Genomic DNA, 22,742 nt, shown 5'->3' with positions numbered 1-22,742 from the left:
AGGGAAGTCAAGTATCTGGGACACTTGCTGACGGAGGATCTATCTGATGACCGTGACATCGAAAGACAAAGAAGAGCCATTTGTGTAAGGGCAAATATGCTGGCTAGACGATTTTTCCACTCCAGTGTAGAGGTTAAGAGACAATTATTTATGTCCTTTTGTACTAGCCTCTATACTGGTGAATTATGGACCAGATACAAGCGGGAGACGATGAGGAAGATAAAGGTACAATACAACAACTGTTACCGTGCTCTTTTCGGGTTACCTAGGAGCTGTAGCGCGTCGCAAATGTTTGTAGAAGGGCATGTGCCTCATTTTGAAGCCATTCTCAGGATGAGAGCGGCCTCTCTACGTCTTCGTATATTTTTATCGCCTAATTGTCTTCTTGCTGCTGCATCTTCTCATTTGCATTCTTCATTTTATGTTCGATGGATGGAACTGCTACACCGACCGCCTTGAATAGACATAAAATTATTATTATTTATTATTATTAGACTTATTTATTATTATTTATTTATTATTATTATTATTATTATTATTTATTATTATTATTATTTATTATTAATATTATTTATTATCAGTTATATTTATATATTTACTTATGTATTTATTTATTTATTTTTTGTTTACTATTTTTCAATACTTTTTTTTTTTTTTTTATTATCTATATATTATTTATATGGGCGTTGGGGATTGCACTATTCTCCTCATCGTCTGGAATAAAAGCTATTATTATTATTATTATTATATATATATATATATATATATATATATATTGTATATAGATGTAAAAACAGACTCAAGATCGATCTATTTTATACAGTATGTTATTACAATTTTTAATTACCCGATATTAGGCTTACCATTTTCACATTTGAAATAACTTCAATTTGAATTTTAAATTCTTTTTATTATTACGAAATTATGTTCACAATACATCTTATATCTAGTTTAATAGCTACTGATCATTTTCTATTTTACAATTTAATTTAATTTGGTTAGTAATCATAGTATTATATTATTCTAATGTTAATGTACAGCATAATAGGAAAAAGAGCTCAAAAGCCCATTTACAAATCTTATAAATGCTCATAATACATCTAATACATAATATTAATTAAAGACTCTCTAAAGTCGATGACCTAAAGCAGATTGTGTTTAGGTAATCTGTGTTTATACCTGAAGGGTAAAGACATTTTGTTGTAATCACTGAGACTCTTTACAAGTGTGTTAGATTGAAACAACTTGAAATGTCATATGACTATACATTTATAATAAAATATCACTTTGAATTCAAGGAAATTCGATTCGAGTTTTTAATAATTATAATTTTATCTTTTTATATAATGCTCTAATTTTTTTTTATATTTTATAATATTTGCCAACGAGATAAACAGTTTAACCGCGATAACATGCACACATATGCTATCATTACATGAAGGGGTTCATTAGTTGTGGTTATCCAACAAATGTATATTTACATTTAATATGTATACATAACGACCACATTTGTAAGAAATAAAAATAAATGATTCTACAATTCATTGAAATTACAATCTGATCATAATTTTTTTAATAAGTTCTATCATTTTAATTTGCATTTGAAAATATTAAGTTTACTTTCAAAAAAGTGTACTTATATATAAAAAAAAAAAAAATATATATATATATATATATATAAAATAAATAAATATATATATATATATATATATATATATATATATATATATATATATATATATATATATATATAAAAAATAAATAAATATATATATATATATATATATATATATATATATATATAAATATAAAAAAATATATATATATATATATATATATATATATATATATATATATATATATATATATATATATATATATATATATATATATATAAAATAAATAAATATATATATATTTATATATATATATATATATATATATATATAAAAAATAAATAAATATATATATATATATATATATATATATATATATATATATATATATATATATATATATATATATATATATATATATATATATATATATATATATATATATATATATATATATATATTAGCACTGAAAACAGGTAGATGGAATAAAAAATGTGAAATTGCGGTTAAAGTGTGAAAACTGTAGTTAAGCGTGCAGTTAATCGTTCGCTTAAGCCACACCATTTGCTTTCATCCCTTTTACATAGCACACGCGCGCAGCATCCCCCAGTTTTGGAAATCAAATTCAAAGGGGCTACCCTATCTATTTTACACGAATCGAATGGCTCAGGGGTCGCTTTTCGAACGATGGAGATCACCGCCAATGGAGAACGGATGCGTTAGGTTTTCGCCATTAATTAAATTTTCCCCGTACGCACTCCTACATTGGTTCGAAGTTTGCCTCTTTATTTTTTGCCATCCCTTTCACTCCCTTCACCGCGTCCCTTATATCTTTTCCTTTCGTACTCATTTGAAACCCTCGGGCTTTTCCCTGGGAAAGTTGGGGACCGCGAAACGCGCGAGTGAATCCCCTGCCGTCCGCAAACGAACGTCAGACTCTATAGAACAACGGAATTAATGCGATTTATAGCTTTGGAATTCGATAGATTTACACTGTGTGACCTTTAAATGTGTACCGTCAAATGTATATTTGTATTGCTTTCGATCATACTTTTATATACAAATTGTGAAAAATCAATAAATTTCATTCAAAATATAAATTTGATTTCAAAACATTGTAAATGAAGCAATAAAAGTGAAAGTGTAGTTGATAATGTATGTAATAGGGCAAACTTCAATTTTACAAATATTTTTTTATTCGATTTATATAATTAATTTTCATAATACTATTATCTCATATATAAAAAAGATAAAATTGTTTTGAAAACGATTGTTTTTTTAATCATTTCACACGTTTTATATAAAAAATAGTAATAATGTGATTTTATTAAATTCTAGTCACATAAATTAAACATAACATAAAGTAAAATTTTAAATTGAAATAGAAAATATTTTCGTGATTTTATCCTTAAATCTACCTTATTTTTAAGTAAAATAATAAAAAAATACAAATAACTTTTTGAACTTTGTACTTTAATTACTTTATCAATATAGTTTATTTATAATAAATAATAATATTAAGATATATAAAAAACTCAAGTAAAAAAAAATAAATGTATATAAAAAACGTTAGTAAAAAAACTATATTAAAAAAACTCAAGTAAAATAAATGTATATAAACAAATAATAAAATTATTAAAATAAAAAGGCAATTTAATCAATATTTCAACAACAAATGTACAAATGTGTGGGATTAAAATTTCAATCAAAATGATTTCAATGATTGGGGTTTCAATCAAAAAGATTTCAATGACTGGGGTTTCAATCAAAATTATGATCCCGGCTTATACTAATGTAATTAAATATATTACTAAAAGGTATCGGCCGCTTTTAGATCATCACATACATACAAATGCGAAGTGGAAAAATAAAAAAAAAAACATTCATCTTTTTACTATGGTAAAAAATAACGAAAACTATTGAAGTTCAGCATTTCGAATGTCAAACAAAAATATTCTTATATAACCAATCTATGACTTTATCTATGTATTTGAAGAATATAAGAAGTATAAAAAACAAAATTCGATAATTAAACATACATGTTCACAAATACCGGCAATGAAAGCATTTGAACGATACAAATTGAACGCAAATCTAGGGAAACTTACAAAACACAAAGGTTCCGATTTCCGGCTGTCGGATTTTGATAAAAAAAAATTATAATTTAAAACCACTGTAAAATAATAGTATACATATTAAATATCAGGATAATAAAAATGATTATAAAGGTCAAAATAATATAATGAAATATTTTTTTAAAAAAATTACTATGTATTTACAGTTATTAAAAATCTATGTATAATACATGAAGAATACAAATACAAATTTTCAGCTTGATACGTTTGGACGTGTGGAAAACCATAAAAGAGCCTCGTAAAAATAAGAAGAAAAAACATAATACCTCCCTAACTTAAAATTTGAAAAAAAGCATATCGATGAGAATTTCAGTAATCGATACTCAGTTCAAAGGGACGATCGGTGTTCAAAAAATCCCCAAAATAAGAAAGACACATCTGTAATAACACACAGACACACATTTTTTATAGATCATGCAAATGATCAGTGATCGATTCTGAGTTCGAATTAGTCAAAATCACAAAACTTCATCTATTGTTACTACGAACATACAAAGATAAAGTAAAAACGTGGGTGAAACTAAAATTGGCGAATAAAAAAATACATACATATGTATGTATATGTACATAACTGGAAGTGTTGACAAAAATTATAGACATATTATGTAATTCCGGCTGTCGGATGTCGATAAAATTTTTGTTTACTTAATATCATCATACATACATTAATTATAATCATTTAATATCAAGAAGATAGAAATTATTAAAAAGTCAAAATAAAATAGTGAAATGTTGTTCTAAAAAAAAATTACTTCTACCGTCTTACGAATTTTATCTAAAACGTTATCAACTCTAACTCAGTACATATGTATCTATGTTTATGTACTGATCTCCACTTTTATGTCTTGTTTTTTGGCAATGACCTCTAATCTAGTATCTTAATTGAACTATTACAACTTAGTGAGATAAACAAAAATATAAAATGCATATGACAAATAAAATATGGCTTAGTAAGCGTTCATTGCACATTCAGATATATGTACTTACGTACATACCTATATATTGTAAATACAAGACGATGATTTTTAAAAGTTTATCTGTATTAACATTGTTGTTTAATGTAACCTTCGTTCATTCTGGTAATATATTAAATGACAAGTAATCTTATGTGAAGTTATAAACATATGTGTGTAGTTTTATTAATTTTTTTTAATTTTCAGTCGTAGCGACGGAAGAAATTTCGAAGTCGGATGAACAATATACAATTATAACTCTTGGATATTCCATTTTAGAAAAGGTACAAACACAATAAATAAATTATTACACAGCAGAGCATAGTTAAATATTATATTTTGGATAAAACTATTTTTTCAGAGTGAGTGTCTCGTGGAAGTTTACGATCCGGAGAAAGATTTGTGGATAAATTTGGGGAAAATTAATCTACATCCGAAGAAATATAGCTCGCCCTTTTTGTCAAATGGAAAAATAATGATTTTCGGTGGGAGCACAGGCTCCGATGAATATTCGGATGAGGTAAGGCTGATCAACTTGCATAATATTATTATTAGTTTACTCTAACATAATTTAATTTCATAAACTCAAGGTCGTAGTTTACGACTTAACAAGAAAGACATTTTATAATATTGCACCGATGGGCCAGAAACGAAATAATGTACAAATGGCTGAAATTGATGGATATATTTACGTGACTGGCGGTCGTGGAGAAGACTACGAAGTACTTGACACAGTTGAGAGGTATTATTGAAATTACTGTCGTACATTGCTCAATCTACAAGTGTATGTTTCAAACCATTTACGTTTTAATTAAGGTACGACCCAAAAACACGTACCTGGACATTTATGGCTCCTATGCTCGAAAAACGATATAATCACGCCATTAATGTATGGGAAGGAAAAATCTACGTCGCTGGAGGAATAAATATGATAATGCAAGATTATACGAATTCATTAGAGATTTACGATCCTAAAACGAATAGTTGGACTTTTGGAACACCCATGCCAACCAAAAGATCTGATTTCTCGGTAAGTGCCCAAATGGGTAAATACATGATGTACTGCTTATCTTAAAGGACCAAATTATTGTTTAATAATGCGTGTAATATACAAACTTTATGTAAATTAAAAATTATTCCTCATAGCTAGTCTTTAAATATATTGTTAAATTACAATATTTGGATTCTCATAAAAATTACCTATTAATAAATTTTGTCATTTAATTATGAACCTCACTGTCAACATTGCAATTTTATTTGTATTTTAGATTGTATTTGCCGATGGAAGTCTATTTGCTATAGGAGGTGTAAGATCATCTCGTGACGGTCCTCAAGGAGAACGACTGAACCTCAAAACTCAGGAGTGGTCAAATCTTACCAACACCGATAATGACCCAAAATGGCGGAGAGCTATTGTTTTCGGCGAAGATATCTTCATTTTCTCCGGTAAATTTTCAAAATACATATTTTATATAATACCGACTCGTCATATTTGAGACCCCACTTAATATGTAGCTCTTTGTGCCGCTATAAAATTTATAATTGATCATTTTATATTTACTCTTCTTAATTTCGGTATTTATTTTTTTATTATTTCAAATAAAGCTTTGGATCTGAAAATGAAACCCAAAACCAATGAATTAACAAAGATGAAATACAGGTATAGATCGGCGGATTCATCAATATCATTTCTAGTGAAGAAGTCTCTGGTTAACCTTGGTAATACAATTACGTCACACTTTCAGTTATTGTTCTACGCACGTTTGATTCTTGTCTATTGGTGCTTTTTATAACATGTATAAACTTTTCAGGACCGAAAAAACAAAAGATAAAAGACCCAGTTTCAATAGTAGCAGTAGGCCCTGGCGATAATGATTCTGTGAGATATCGACAAAGTTTATTAAATTGTTATTTTTATTGCTAAATTTTGATGCTGTGCATAATACAATATCTAATTGTAAAATAAATACGTTGTTTCAGAATAATTGTACAGTTCAACTCTATGACCCGTTAGATGATACTTGGACTACGGTGGCAGAAGTTAATTTAAATGTTTCTACCGAATATTCGACGATAATTTCACTCGGAAAAATTTATTTTTTTGGAGGAACAACAAATAACGATGAAATGAGCGATGAGGTCTTAAATGTTTAATAGATTTGAAAAATGAACTTTAACTGTTAAGATTTCGCTTTTAATAACATTCTCTTGTACGAACTACAGGTTACGTCTTTTGATTTGGCTACCAAGGAAATAAAAAAACTTACACCGATGTGGCAGAAGAAAAAAAACGTCGGTGTAGCTACAATTGGCCAATACATATACATTACTGGAGGTATTGATGAAAATTTTGATCTTATTGATACAGTAGAGAGGTTCGTCTATGATTTTTGCATTTTTGTCGGTACTGATTTTGTATATACTATGAAAAATACACAATATTTGATTAGGTACGATACAAAAACAGACAGCTGGAGTGGTATGGCCCCAATGCTGTCTAAGCGTTCTCATCACGCTATTAATGAATATGAAGGAAAACTATATGTGGCTGGGGGATTTGGAGGTGCAATTTATCAAGATCCTTTAAAATCATTGGAGATATACGACCCAAATCTGAATAAGTGGAGTTTAAGTACGCCGATGATCCATGCACGAACGACTTTTGCTGTTAGTATATTTATGTACATATAACATTTGGAATAGTATTGATTCAAAAACAATAATATCCTAGCAATTTTGATTTTCGCTATATTTCAGATAGTCTTTGTGGATGGAAGTCTCTTCGCCATAGGTGGGTTACGTATTGTTGACCATTTATTTGGAGAACGATTCGACTTAAATACTAAGCAATGGAAAGATTTCCGAAAAACTGTAGAAGATACCTCTTGGAATAGTGCAGTTGTTTTAGATGATATGATATATATGAATTGCAGTAAGTATGAATATCTTGACAAGATTTTTTAATTAATTAAATACCAATTTATGTTTAAAACACTGATATGTTTATTTTTTTAAATTTTATTTCATGATTTCATTATTGATATTAAAATATAAAATTTCAATTAATTTCAAAAATCACAAATAAAACCATGTTAAAACAAAATTTTATCAACTTTTCAGATGGACTCAACAATTATAAATATAATACTAAAACCAATGAACTGGTTGAGTTAAATACCAATAGTCCATCCTCTCCTAATTTTTTGCTATGGACGACCAGCTAATTTGAATGAACATTAACATTGTTATATGATTTGAATTTGATAAAATATACATATTTTTATACCAAAGATCTTATTATTTTATTTAAACTTACATAACGAAGAAAAAAAACTCGTAAAAAGTACATATTTTTGGTGTTGATGCAATGTACATATTTGAGAAATCTAAGCATAGAAACAAAAATTCGACAGTGATGCATAAATACCGTCTATGAGAACATTTTCTATACAAGGCTGAGCGGTAATGTAGAGAAACTCACACAAGACAAATGTTTTACTTGTAGTTGTCGGATTTCGTTATTTTTCTTTTTAACTTAATATCAGCATAAATCGTTTATTATAATCATTTAATATTAAGGAGATATATGTGGATATTTAAAAAGGTCAAAATAAAATAGTAAAATATTGTTTTAAAAAAAAAATTACTACTCCCGTCTTACGAATTTGATACAAAACCTTATCAACTCAACTTACTACGTAAATAATGCAAATACAAATTTTCAGCGTAATATGTTTGGGTAGTGAGGAAAAAATCTTGTGGTCTCATGTTTTACTTTTCGAATTTTATCCAAAATCTTATCAACTCTATATTAGTACGCACGTAAATAATACATATATAAATTAGTAGTATAGAAAAAATCTTGAGGTTACAACATTTTTTACTTATAAATATTTCACTTCCAGTTAATAAAATTTGGTGATAATATATTTACAAGACATTCATACAAGAATTATACTGGAATTTTATCGTGAAGAGCACACATATACAAACATATATAAGGTCGATAAAATTTGTAGAAAAATATCGAACAAGAGTAAACTGCCACTTCCAGTTAACGGATCAAAAATATATTTAATATCTTTCTTGATGTTAAGCATATGTTAGCTTCTAAATATGAAAGTCTAAAACTCTAGATTAAAAGTATTACTTCCGTTTAAGGTAAAATTATTTTAAAAAATATCATGTAGAAAAAATTGACATCTGTGTACATATAACGGGAGATACTACTTCCAGTAAACATCAAAATCTATGTCGTATTGCTGAGCATTTCAGTAGTCGGTACTGAATATTAGCTCGATAGGACTTACATACGGTGTTCATAATATTTGCGTAATAAACTGACACATTTATTTGATATTAATTTATCTATGTACGTAGTAACAATAGATGAAGTTTTGTGATAATGCTAAAATTCGAAGTAGAGATTTTGACTAATTCGAACTTAGAATCGATCATTGACCACGTTTTGGTAAAAGTATGAATTCTCGACAGGACGGAGACCGCTCGGTCGGAAGAGAGGCTCGGTCAACCCATTTCTTCATGTGATTGGCTACTCTTTGCGATGCCAATAGTATTTCCGTGCCCTGAATTAACTCGACTTTTACGTCACTCAGATTTCTAATTTGCAAACTTCAAACGCGTCTTAAACGATATTTTATGTGTATCGTAATGGCGGAGGCTCCATTTACTTATATTGATGACCAAAATGAGCAATATGGCAAAGTATGAAAACGATCGGATAAGAGGCAAACTTTTTCCTGTATTGTAATCGTAAGTGAAACGTAAAGGAGGTATGTACAAATGGGGCCTAGCTTTGTCTGTTGCTGGAAAACTTATTATAAATCATATTAACAATTAGATACGACAAAACTTCTTATTGAAGACGTTATCTCGCAGATAACGCTCAGTGAAGAGATGTACTTGTAGCAGTGAAATGTCAGATCTGACACATTTGGCCGTAAATCGATAAATATCGGGTATATGCCATTACACCAAACTACACGCCAAATTTGAAATTTATATATACATATTTTATTTTATTTTATTGTTACAATCAATATACACTCGTCATAACAGATCGCTCCAATGCGACGAGTGTACAATAACGGTCAGAAATACAATAATACATATACAATCAGAATACATAACATAAAACAATTAATCAGTACAGAAATAATAATCATAGAGACATCTATGATTTATTTTTTTAGATTTTTGTGTACAATTATTATTACAATTTTTAAACATATAATAAACACGAAATTATAGAGATGTCTATAGAGATATCTATAGATTTCAGATTACTGTGCATAATTTTTACAAATTATACACACAGCTTTTGTGACAACAGGAAATGATCTAATACCTATTTTCAGGAACTTTTCAACAATGATCAGATAAAATTAACTCTGATAGAGAAAAGATCGATTTTGAGTCACAAAACCCCCAAACCTAACCAGCAGTTTGATGAGGACTCGAACCTTTGACCGCAGTGGTGCTAATTACATACGCTACCATTAAGACAAACTGCTGGCTATGATATGACATGAGAGTTAAAACTATAAATATTTATATATTAGAGATAACGAGAACCTTTAGAGCAAATTTTATAATATAAAGAGTGAATTATAGGCGATTAAACAATTAAAATCTGATATGGCCAGATCACGGCGAACAGGTTAGAAGACAAGTGACAAAAGCTTGCTTTGATGAATAAACGACAAGTAACCCGAAAAAACAGACACGTGATACGCGTTGTATACGATGTTTTATCTTCAACGTAATGGCAGACGATACATTAACGCAGCGGTTTCCAAACTTTATGCTACTACGCCTCCCTAAAAAAAAAATTTTTTTTCCGCGCCTCCCTACCTTTTATTGTTTAATAGATATAATAATATAGACACGTTTTAAATAATAAACCTTTATTTAAAAAAAAATACTGAACACTACAATAGACAGAATAATAAAAAGGTTTTGCTATAACATAAATTTATACGAACATGTATATTTATTTTTATATTAAATTACTAATTAAACTACATCTAACACATGTTGTTTATTGGCACAAAGTTTATCAAATCTTGGGGGCAATATGGAGAGTGCCACTCGTAACTCCTTTTCGACTATTAACCTGGTTCGATATTTGGTTTTCATTGCAGCTAGTGCCGAAAAGCCCGTTTCGCATAAAAAAACGTAAACGTTTTAGAAAAAAATTTCGCCTTTTGAGCTCTAATCTAAAATTTTGTATGACTTTTGGCACTCTAATTTTAAAATTTAAAGCGCATTTGACGCATCGAGTGGCGCCCTAACTTATTTGGCGCCCTCGGGCGATGCCTGACCCAGCCCCCTCCTAAAACCGGCACTGGTTACAAACGGTAGAAGCACTTGTATTGCTTTGCAATACAAAGATTCATACTCTCCACTAAGATTCATCCAAAATTTAATTATGGTTTCATTTTGAAATTTTTGTTTTAGTGAGCTATCGCATGATAATTCTATTAATTTTTCTTTTTCGATGGTTGTCAGTTCGAATTCATCTTCTTCATTGTAGTTAAATGGATTCTGTATATACAAAAACTTTGAGAAATCAAGGTCTTTGAAATAATTGGAAAAATGCAGCACTTAACCATCCAAGTGCTCAGTAAAAAGATTTTTACTTGCTTGGTTTTTGATTTTTAAATGCTTTTTATTATTATGAAATTATGTTCACAATACATCTTATATCTATTTTAATAGCTATTTTTTAGCTACTGAACTACTGATCATTTTCTATTTTACAATTTAATTTAATTTGGTTAGTAATCACAGTATTATATTATTCTAATGTTAATCTAAAGCATAATAGGAAAAAGATCTCAAAAACCTATTTACAATCCTTATTTTTTACTTGCTTCAATATTGGCTGTGGCCCAGAAATATTTGGAAAGTGAAAACATTCTTTTGTAAATTTGATTTCCATAACTTCAACTTTTTAATGAAAGCTTTTACTTTGTCTTTTTGAACAAGTGGATATTTTTGTAATCCCTGTATTGATTTATTTAAACCGCTCAATTTTCCAAAAATTTCAACCAAACAGGCAAGTTAATAAAATTATCGTTCGTCCACAAATGTGCCTCTTCATGTTAGTTTTCTTCGAGAAAGGTTGCTCATTAAATGTGTATATAAAAATGAAAGAAAAATAAACATTCATGCATTGAATATTTACTGTTAAGCTACGATATGAAGTTTTATTTATTTGTAGATATTATGGTATGAAAATTATTTTTTTATTAAAAAGTTTTGGCGCCTCCCCTGGCAATAGTCCGCGCCTCCCCAGGGAGGCGCGCCTGCCAGTTTGGAAACCGCTGCATTAACGTATATTGATGACCAAAATGAGCAATATGGCAAAGTATGAAAACGATCGGTAATAACCCGAATTTCGTCAAACGAAAAAATCGAAAGCGAGCTAAGAAGAGGTTAGTAAAATATAACGAAAACGTGCAGACCAATGAAGTTGAAAAATTTGGATGTAAACAACCCATGGCTTTATCTATATGTATATATTTGAGCATTATAAAAATTATAAAAAAACAAAATTCGATAATTAAACACACATACACGTTCACCGGCTATTAAAACATTTACTATACAAATGGAACGCAAATGAAGGGAAACTTACACAAGACAAAAGTTCTATTTCCGGTTGTCAGATTTTGTTAAAAAACAATTATTACTAGAACACTATGAATATTATGCATATTAAATATCAAGAAAAAATATATATGATTTAATAGCTGAAAATAAAATATTTTTTTTAAATAATTATCATGTACTTCCTGTTTACGAATTCTGACCAAAACCTTAAAAACTCTAAGCTAGTACATGAAGAATACGAATATAAATTTTCAGCTTTGTACGTTCAGGGGTGGGAAAAAAATCGTGTGGCCACAACATTATTGACTTTACTAAGATTAAAAAACCCAACTTCCGGTTTATTAAATTTAATGATTTTTCTTATATTTTCATCACATTGAAAAAAATTAATATAGTTGAAGTTTCTGTATATTTGAATCTAAAAACTTAAAATTATATAACCTATGAGTAAAGTAAAAATATAAATGAGAGCCTATAATACAAATTATATAAGTGAGAAACAGTTGAAGTATTATATATCAGTCAACTTACCAGTAAATGTCAAGATGGTCAAAATTGTAGCATTTTTAAACGTATCTATTACGACCACTTTTCACCATTGAACTGTCAGAATGGATTTAAATTTACATCGTTGACCAAGCCACGCAAAATGGCAAAGTTTCAAAATTATCGGAAGACTGTAGTAAAAGATATTGAATCGTTTGCGAAGTAAACCATAAAAGACCTTGTAAAAATAAAAAGAAAAAATAATGGGACCTCCTTATAAAAGGAGGTACAATTTCCGGTCAACAAAAAAATTAAAAACATTAAAATCATATCGATGAGAATTTCAGAAACCAATACTGAGTTCCTTGGGACGAACGGTGATAAAAAATCCCCAAAATAAGAAAGACACAGATAATAACACACAGCACACATGTGTAAGTGGTGACCTCCACTTTTATGGCTTTTTTTTTGGCACTGACCTCTGATCTTAAATGAACTATCACACCTTAGTGAGATAAACAAAAATATAAAATGCATATGACAAATGAAATATAGCGCAGTAAACGTTCATTTCACATTACATTCATACTTACATATGTACATATGTACATGCCTATTTATTGTAATAATAAGATGATCGTTTTTAAAAGTTTATCTGTCTTAACGTTGTTGGCTGTTGTAACCTTCGTTCATTCGGAAACTGGTAATATATTAAATGACAAGTAATCTTATGTGAAGTTATAAACATATGTGTGTAGTTTTATTCAATTTTTTTAATTTTCAGTCGTAGCGACGGAAGAAAATTCGAAGTCAGATGAACAATATACAATTATAACTCTTGGATATTCCATTTTAAAAAAGGTACAAACACAATAAATAAATTATTACACACCAGAGCATAGTTAAATATTATATTGTGGATAATACTAATTTTTCAGAGTATGCGTCTCATAGCAGCTTACGATCCGGAGAAAGATTTGTGGATAAATTTCGGGAAAATAAATCTACATCCTAATAAATATAGCTCGCCCTTTTTGTCAAATGGAAAAATAATATTTTTCGGTGGGAGTACAGGCTCCGATGCATATACGAATGAGGTATTGCTGCACAGCTTACATAATATTATTATTATTTAGCTCTAACATAATTAAATTTCATTAATTTAAGGTCATAGCTTTTGACTTGACAAAAAAGACATCTTCTAATCTGGCACCGATGCTCCAAAAACGAAATAATGCACAAATGGCTGAAATTGATGGATATATTTACGTGACTGGCGGCCGCGGAGAAGGCTACGAAGTACTTGACACAGTTGAGAGGTATTATTGAAATTACTGTCGTACATCGCTCATTCTACAAGTGTATGCTTCATACCGATAAACCATGTTGATGTAATATAATAATCATTTACATTTTATTTCAGGTACGACCCACAAACGAATAGCTGGACATTTATGGCTCCTATGCTCGAAAAACGATATAATCACGCCATTAATGTATGGGAAGGAAAAATCTACGTCGCTGGAGGAATAAATATGATAATGCATGATTATACGAATTCGTTAGAGATTTACGATCCTAAGACGAATAGTTGGACTTTTGGAACACCCATGCCAACCAATAGATCTGATTTCTCGGTAAGTGCCCAAATGGTTAAATACATGATGTACTGCTTATCTTAAAGTACCAAATTATTGTTTAATAATCCATGTAATATACAAAATTTATGTAAATTAAAAATTATTATTTAATTATGAACCTTCATAAATTTTGTTATTTAATTATGAACCTCACTGTCAACATTACAATTTTATTTGTATTTTAGATTGTATTTGCCGATGGAAGTCTATTTGCTATGGGAGGTGTAAGATCATCTCGTGACGGTCCTCAAGGAGAACGACTGAACCTCAAAACTCAGGAGTGGTCAAATCTTACCAACACCGATAATGACCCAAAATGGCGGAGAGCTATTGTTTTCGGCGAAGATATCTTCATTTTCTCCGGTAAATTTTCAAAATACATATTTTATATAATACCGACTCGACATATTTGAGACCCCACTTAATATGTAGCTCTTTATGCCGCTATAAAATTTATAATTGATCATTTTATATTTACTCTTCTTAATTTCGGTATTTATTTTTTTATTGTTTCAAATAAAGCTCCGAATCTGAAAATGAATACCAAAACCAATGAATTAACAAAAATGAATTTCTGGTATAGTTCGGCGGATTCATCAATACCATTTCTAGTGAAGAAGTCTCTGGTTAACCTTGGTAATACAATTACGTCACATTTTCAGTTATTGTTCTACGCACGTTTGATTCTTGTCTATTGGTGCTTTTATCACATGTATAAACTTTTCAGGACCGAAAAAACAAAAGATAAAAGACCCAGTTTCAATAGTAGCAGTAGGCCCTGGCGATAATGCTTCTGTGAGATATCGACAAAGTTTATTAAATTGTTATTTTTATTGCTAAATTTTGATGCTGTGCATAATACAATATCTAATTGTAAAATAAATACGTTGTTTCAGAATAATTGTACAGTTCAACTCTATGACCCGTTAGATGATACTTGGACTACGGTGGCAGAAGTTAATTTAAATGTTTCTACCGAATATTCGACGATAATTTCACTCGGAAAAATTTATTTTTTTGGAGGAACAACAAATAACGATGAAATGAGCGATGAGGTCTTAAATGTTTAATAGATTTGAAAAATGAACTTTAACTGTTAAGATTTCGCTTTTAATAACATTCTCTTGTACGAACTACAGGTTACGTCTTTTGATTTGGCTACCAAGGAAATAAAAAAACTTACACCGATGTGGCAGAAGAAAAAAAACGTCGGTGTAGCTACAATTGGCCAATACATATACATTACTGGAGGTATTGATGAAAATTTTGATCTTATTGATACAGTAGAGAGGTTCGTCTATGATTTTTGAATTTTTGTCGGTACTGATTTTGTATATACTATGAAAAATACACAATATTTGATTAGGTACGATACAAAAACAGACAGCTGGAGTGGTATGGCCCCAATGCTGTCTAAGCGTTCTCATCACGCTATTAATGAATATGAAGGAAAAATATATGTGGCTGGGGGATTTGGAGGTGCAATTTATAAAGATCCTTTAAAATCATTGGAGATATACGATCCAAATCTGAATAAGTGGAATTTAGGTACGCCGATGATCCATGCACGAACGACTTTTGCTGTTAGTATATTTATTTACATATAACATTTGGAATAGTATTTATTTGAAAACAATAATGTCCTAGCAATTTTGATTTTCGCTATATTTCAGATAGTCTTTGTGGATGGAAGTCTCTTCGCCATAGGTGGGTTACGTATTGTTGACCATTTATTTGGAGAACGATTCGACTTAAATACTAAGCAATGGAAAGATTTCCGAAAAAATGTAGAAGATACCTCTTGGAATAGTGCAGTTGTTTTAGATGATATGATATATATGAATTGCAGTAAGTATGAATATCTTGACAAGATTTTTTAATTAATTAAATACCAATTTATGTTTAAAACACTGATATGTTTATTTTTTTAAATTTTATTTCATGATTTCATTATTGATATTAAAATATAAAATTTCAATTAATTTCAAAAATCAAAAATAAAACCGTGTTAAAACAAAATTTTATCAACTTTTCAGATGGACTCAACAACTATCAATATAATACTAAAACCAATGAACTGGTTGAGTTAAAAACCAATAGTCCATCCTCTCCTAATTTTTTGTTATGGACGACCAGCTAATTTGAATGAACATTAACATTGTTATATGATTTTAATTTGATAAAATATACATACATATTTTATACCAAAGACCTTGTTTTTTTATTTAAACTTACATAACGATGAAAAAACAACTCGTAGAAAGTACATATTTTTGGTGTTGATGCAATGTACATATTTGAGGAATCTAAGCATAAAAACAAAAATTCGACAGTGATGCATAAATAACGTCTATGAGAACATTTTCTATACAAGGTTGAGCGGTAATGTAGAGAAACCCACACAAGACAAAATTTTTACTCGTAGTTGTCGGATTTCGTTATATTTCTTTTTTACTTAATATCAGCATACATCATTTATTATAATCATTGAATTGAAGATATATGTCGATATATAATTGTTCTTAAAATTGCGATAATTTATCTAGTTAACGAATTCCAACAAAAACCTTATCAACTCAACTTCGTACGAAAATAATGCAAATATACATTTTCAGCCATATACATATGTTTAGCAGTACGGAAAAAATCTTGTATAAAAATCTATGTATGTATAAATTTAATTTATCATCTAAAAAAAGTTTCAGTTTGACCCTTTGAGTGGCTTAGGGGATAATTTCTTCCAAAAACTTCACCTATGTACATACATATGTACATACATTTATAATATATACATGCAAAAAAAATCACACCTATGTACAAACATACATACATATGTTTAACGGGAAGTATCACTTCCGGTAAACATCAAAATCTACGTCGTATCGATTAGAATTTCAGTAACCGCTACTGAATATTAGTTCGAAAGGACTAACGGTGTTCATAATATCTCCCTAATACACTTACACACATATTTGATTTTTTTTTTAATACAATATGCCGTTATTGTATCAAATATGTTTGTTTGTATAGAAAACCTACTGGCAGTAATGATTATATTTACACCAAAAACAATATCTCCTGACCATAAGGTGTAATCAATGGTATTGGAAATATTTGACCACTTATTCAATTCTTTCGTTCGGATCAATTAAGATTTCAAGTTAAATTTTTTGCATGTTCACAAAACTCAATCTATTGCTACTACGTATGTGAGTTTGTATGTAGATAAAGTAAAAAGTACCACAACATGGAAAAAAAAGTCTACAAAATTAAAGAAAGGAAAAATGGAACGGAATTTTGTTTGTTCATAATATATGTATGTATGTATATGTATATGATTACATTAGAAAATAAATCAATATCTCTCGCATTTTATTTACTCGTGTCAACTATCACTTTCATATTTTATTCATTGTTTTTAGTTTTCGACCCTGACCTATGATCTTGGTTAAGATCAAGACCCAAAACACGTTTAAAAGATAACCGAAAATAATAAAATAAATTAGGCAAAGATAACTTATCACGGTTCATTAACGATTTTTTTTTATTTTCAAAAATAAAAAAAATATAGGCTAGTATAAAATAGTATTAAGATTATGGAAAAAATAATTTCATTCACATATGCAGCATCGTGCATCTTGTTCTTATTGAAACATAGCGTTTCTAATTTTTCTATTGAACTGGCAGCACCGAATTTTCTGTAAATGTCAATGGAATATTTGAAATTTTGTCTTTTTACCACAAAAATTATTTGACGTTGGAAGATGCTGAATTATGTTTATTTTGTGATGTTGTGTTATGTTGATTCTACTTCTACGTCCTACTATGTCGTTAGGACGATTATTTGATATTGAAGATTCTTTAATTGATTATATTTGAATTACATTTAATAGAGGAAACAATAATTGTCAAAAATATTATGGTTTTCTAAATAATATTGTTAAATAAGATTACCTTCATCGCTGGAGTAATTTAATTAGTCTTCACTGCCGGCATGTTGGTCAATTAAGTCATATAAAGCATCATTATCTAATTTTTTCAAATATATTCTTTCAAGCCTAAATATTTTTGTATACGAAAGAAATCTAAAATTAAAAGATATATAAAAATTTGTATTCTAACTAAAGTACTAAATATAAGCATGTTCATAAATGATATAAGCATGTTCAAAAATGCTGATTCATAAATGAATCGTCCAGTATTTGAGGTATAATAGAAATTAATACAAATCAAATCAAGATCTAACATCACGACATAATTCTCTAGGATATACATATATGTATGTACAACACAATTAAAAAAATTTGGACATACATACCTTGAAGGTGTAAACGAAGTTATTTCTGTGCAAAGTAGCACGAGGTCAATACCTGTGTTGACTAGTCGAAAGATAGCCACAAAATGGTCAAAAAAAGCTTAGGGATTTTTTTTATTATTTCACATGTGGCGAACGGATGGTTCACAACGGAATTACCATGAATTCAGGTAAAAATATCTCTGCCACACAAAGTTATATGCAAAAATACACAGAGATGGATATATGAATCACTATGCACTGTAGGGCTAAATATCGTAAAACATACTTAATGGATGTGGCTATTTTTATATACAGTATCGACGAATTATTGGCTATTTGTACATACAGTACATAGTGCATAAGAAGATTATAAGAATTAGGATTTAAGATTAATAAATTATAAGATTAGAAATTTAAAGTCAATTGGAAAAAATTCCTTCGGCTGTTGTACATAACCTAAAAGCGCAACATTTGGACATTTGGAATAAACTTTTTAAAAGTCAACAAAGAACTTAAAAAAAGTAAAAAAGTAAAAGTTTTACATACTAGTCTAATTATCCGTAAATTTCAAGATGGTCAGAATTGTATTATTTGTAAAGTGACTATTATGATCATTTTTCACCATCGAACTATCAGAATCAATTAAATTTCCCATCGTTGACCAAGCCACGCAAAATGGCAAAGTTTCAAAAGGATCGGAAGACCGTAAGAAATGATAATGAATCTTTTGCGAAGTGAACCATCAATCTATTCCTACTACTACCATACAAATATAAAGTAAAAACCTGGGGGAAGCTAAAATTGGCGAATAAATACATACATATATGGACATAACTGGAAGTGTTTACAAAAATTATAGACATATTACTACCGGCAGTCGGATGTCGAATTAATTTGATAACTTAATAACATCATACATAAATAAATATATAAATATATATATATATATATATATATATATATATATATATATATATATATATATATATATATATATATATATATATATATATATATATATATATTTATGTATGATGTTATTAAGTTATCAAATTAATTCGACATCCGACTGCCGGTAGTAATATGTCTATAATTTTTGTAAACACTTCCAGTTTCTACTATCGTATATATGTTTATGTGATGACCTCCACTTTTATGACTTATTTTTTGGCAATGATCTTTGATCTATGTAGTATCCGAAATGAACTATCACACCTTAGTGAGATAAACAAAAAATATAAAATTCATATGACAAATAAAATATGGCACAGTAAGCATTCATTGCATATTACATTCATATGTATGTACATATGTACATACCTATAAATTGTAATTACAAGATGATGGTTTTTAAAAGTTTATCTGTCTTAACGTTGTTGGCTGTTGTATCCGTCGTCCGTTCAGAAACTGGTAATATATTTAATGACAAGTTATCTTATGTGTACTTACATGTTCAGTTATTGTTCTACGCACGATTGATTCTTGTCTATTTGTGTTTTTTATAACATGTATAAACTTTTCTGTTCCGCCAGAAAAAGAACATCCGATAACAGTCAACCCAGATAAAATAGTAGCAGTAGGTCCTGGCGATGGGGCTTCTGTGAGATACCGACAAATTTTATTAAATCGTTATTTTTATTGTTAAATTTTGATGATGTGCATAATACAACATCGAATTGCAAAATGAAATGAAAAACGTTATTTCAGATAAATTGTACAGTTCAACTGTATCACCCATTAAATGACACTTGGACTACGGTGGCAGTGGTTGATATAAATGTTTATAGCGAATATTCGACGATAGTTTCACTCGGAAAAATTTATTTTTTTGGAGGAAGAAAAGATAACGAAGAAACGACCGATGAGGTCTGAAATGTTTAATTGATTTGAAATATGACATTTAACTGTCCAGATTTCGTTTTTAATAATTGCATTCTCTTGTATGAACTACAGGTTATATCTTTTGATTTGGCTACAAAGGAAATAAAAACGCTTGCACCGTGGGGCCAAAGGAAAAAATTCGTGGGTGTAGCTAAAATTGGCCAATACATATACATTACTGGAGGTATTGACGAATTTTATGATCTTCTTGGTAAAGTTGAGAGGTTCGTGTGTGATTTCTGCATTTTTATCGGTACATACATACATATATTATATAAACTATGAAAAATACATAATATTTTGATTAGGTACGATACAAAAACAGACAGCTGGAGTGGTATGGCCCCAATGCTGACTATGCGTTCTCATCACGCTATTAATGAATATGAAGGAAAAATATATGTGGCTGGCGGATTTGGACGTTCAATTTATCAAGATCCTCTAAAATCATTGGAGATATACGACCCAAATCTGAATAAGTGGACTTTAGGTACGCCGATGAACCATGCACGATCGACTTTTTCTGTAAGTATATTTACATATTACATGTGAATAGTATTGGTTAAAAAAAATAAAGCTAATAATTTTGATTTCTGCTATATTTCAGATAGTCTTTGTGGATGGAAGCCTTTTCGCCATAGGTGGTTTACGTAATGTTGATGTGAACGATATATTTGGAGAACAATTCGACTTAAATACTAAGCAATGGAAGGATTTCCGAAATACTATAGAAGATACCACGTCGAGTAGTGCAGTTGCTCTAGATGATATGATATATATCAATTGCAGTAAGTATCTTGACACGATTTTTTATTTAATTAAATACCAATTTAAATACACAGATATGTTTATTATTTTAAATTCTATTTCATGATTTCATTATTGATATTAAAATATAAAATTTTAATTAATTCCAAAAATCACAAATAAAACCATGTTAAAACAAAATTTTATCAACTTTTCAGATGGAATCAACAATTATAAATATAATACTAAAACCAATGAACTAGTTGCGTTAAATACTAATAGTCCAACCTCTCCTAATTTTTTGTTATGGACGACAAGCTAATTTAAATGAATAATAACATTGTTAATATGATTTGAATGTGATAAAATATACTAATTTTCATACCAAAGCCCTTGCTATTTTTCTTTAACCTATATAATGATGAAAACAAACTCGTAGAATGTACAGATTGTTGGGGTTGAGCGCAAATTTTAGGGAAACTTACACGAAATAAGAGTTCAAAATATGTACATATTAGGGTTTCTGACCCGGGTCGACTCGGGACAGAAATTCCCGGGAATTCACGGAATTTTTGGTGTCCCGTGTCCCGGGAATTCTTATCTCGAATCCCGGGAATTGAATTTAAAAAAATCTTGAAAATATACAACATTTTCACGACTGCACGGAGGGAAATAATAAATCAAATACACAAAGAATTGTAAAATATTCTCAAAGTTTTGTTGTTAAGCAGTTAGTACAGCGCATCCCCGAACGTGGAAGTTTTATGAGCGTTTGGCTAAAATCGTTTCTTGTGATTCTATTTTTAGAATATGTTAATACCGAAGAACTTGACCTTACCGATGAATTATTCCGAGAATTTAAAATTAAAATCGAAGAAAGAAGAAGCCTAAAACTAAAAATAAACAATTCTAATTTTATACCGAACAAAAAATTCTTTAAATTTTGTAATAAAAGCGAATGTAGATCCTACGGTGCAACTATTATGAATCGAGCATATCCATCTTGTATTCTCTTTGAAACTCTTTTAGATTCGGATGAAGATGAAACAATTGTGTGTTTGACGATGAATGACGTAAACAAAATAAACCTTGACTTTAAAAAAGAAATTAAAATATAAATGCTGACAGAAGAAAAAACCGATAATTAAAAAAAATTGTTTTCGTCCCTTTTAACAATAAAATTAAGTTTTCTCCATTGCTGGAAATTTTTGTACCAAATCTAGAAATAAGCAATAAGAAATAATTTCGGATTCTCATTCAAATATTTTAGTATTTACTTTAAATAATTTTACTTTTATAATTACATTTTTTCCAGTTAATACATAGATATATTAAGTATTATTTATTTT

General features: G+C 29.1%; 3 protein-coding genes across 3 annotated transcripts; all 3 read left to right on the top strand.

The window, feature by feature from the left end:
• Positions 1 to 4,550: 4,550 nt before the first annotated feature.
• Positions 4,551 to 7,997, top strand: LOC143916763 (uncharacterized). The gene is made up of 13 exons (XM_077438007.1): positions 4,551 to 4,830; positions 4,912 to 4,988; positions 5,066 to 5,224; positions 5,295 to 5,446; positions 5,521 to 5,734; positions 5,973 to 6,150; positions 6,310 to 6,423; positions 6,516 to 6,583; positions 6,685 to 6,843; positions 6,928 to 7,079; positions 7,155 to 7,371; positions 7,462 to 7,636; positions 7,825 to 7,997. Exons 1-13 carry the CDS (start codon positions 4,674 to 4,676, stop codon positions 7,926 to 7,928), a joined length of 1,926 nt encoding a protein of 641 aa, XP_077294133.1. The 5' UTR covers positions 4,551 to 4,673; the 3' UTR covers positions 7,929 to 7,997.
• Positions 7,998 to 13,237: 5,240 nt separating this feature from the next.
• Positions 13,238 to 17,706, top strand: LOC143917375 (uncharacterized). The gene is made up of 13 exons (XM_077438868.1): positions 13,238 to 13,531; positions 13,613 to 13,689; positions 13,767 to 13,925; positions 13,996 to 14,147; positions 14,252 to 14,465; positions 14,654 to 14,831; positions 14,991 to 15,104; positions 15,196 to 15,263; positions 15,365 to 15,523; positions 15,608 to 15,759; positions 15,835 to 16,051; positions 16,142 to 16,316; positions 16,505 to 17,706. Exons 1-13 carry the CDS (start codon positions 13,432 to 13,434, stop codon positions 16,606 to 16,608), a joined length of 1,869 nt encoding a protein of 622 aa, XP_077294994.1. The 5' UTR covers positions 13,238 to 13,431; the 3' UTR covers positions 16,609 to 17,706.
• A 2,294-nt stretch (positions 17,707 to 20,000) lies between these two features.
• Positions 20,001 to 22,519, top strand: LOC143917164 (uncharacterized). The gene is made up of 7 exons (XM_077438577.1): positions 20,001 to 20,175; positions 20,298 to 20,365; positions 20,473 to 20,631; positions 20,719 to 20,870; positions 20,955 to 21,171; positions 21,254 to 21,434; positions 21,612 to 22,519. Exons 1-7 carry the CDS (start codon positions 20,064 to 20,066, stop codon positions 21,713 to 21,715), a joined length of 993 nt encoding a protein of 330 aa, XP_077294703.1. The 5' UTR covers positions 20,001 to 20,063; the 3' UTR covers positions 21,716 to 22,519.
• The last annotated feature ends 223 nt before the right edge of the window (positions 22,520 to 22,742 follow it).

The sequence above is a fragment of the Arctopsyche grandis genome, chromosome 9 (assembly GCF_051622035.1).
Source record: "Arctopsyche grandis isolate Sample6627 chromosome 9, ASM5162203v2, whole genome shotgun sequence".
NCBI lineage: Eukaryota > Metazoa > Arthropoda > Insecta > Trichoptera > Hydropsychidae > Arctopsyche > Arctopsyche grandis.
This window is presented reverse-complemented; position numbering and strand designations above follow the sequence as displayed.

Bases quoted from the DNA above. Each gene is read 5' to 3' on its own strand.
- LOC143917375 (XM_077438868.1), top strand. From the start codon at position 13,432: ATGTACATGCCTATTTATTGTAATAATAAGATGATCGTTTTTAAAAGT. The intron at 15,264-15,364 runs GTGAGATATCGA...ACGTTGTTTCAG, and splicing joins GCCCTGGCGATAATGCTTCT to AATAATTGTACAGTTCAACT. The intron at 15,524-15,607 runs GTCTTAAATGTT...TACGAACTACAG, and splicing joins ACGATGAAATGAGCGATGAG to GTTACGTCTTTTGATTTGGC.
- LOC143916763 (XM_077438007.1), top strand. From the start codon at position 4,674: ATGCATATGACAAATAAAATATGGCTTAGTAAGCGTTCATTGCACATT. The intron at 5,735-5,972 runs GTAAGTGCCCAA...TTTGTATTTTAG, and splicing joins CCAAAAGATCTGATTTCTCG to ATTGTATTTGCCGATGGAAG. The intron at 6,584-6,684 runs GTGAGATATCGA...ACGTTGTTTCAG, and splicing joins GCCCTGGCGATAATGATTCT to AATAATTGTACAGTTCAACT.
- LOC143917164 (XM_077438577.1), top strand. From the start codon at position 20,064: ATGTATGTACATATGTACATACCTATAAATTGTAATTACAAGATGATG. The intron at 20,632-20,718 runs GTCTGAAATGTT...TATGAACTACAG, and splicing joins ACGAAGAAACGACCGATGAG to GTTATATCTTTTGATTTGGC. The intron at 21,172-21,253 runs GTAAGTATATTT...GCTATATTTCAG, and splicing joins ATGCACGATCGACTTTTTCT to ATAGTCTTTGTGGATGGAAG.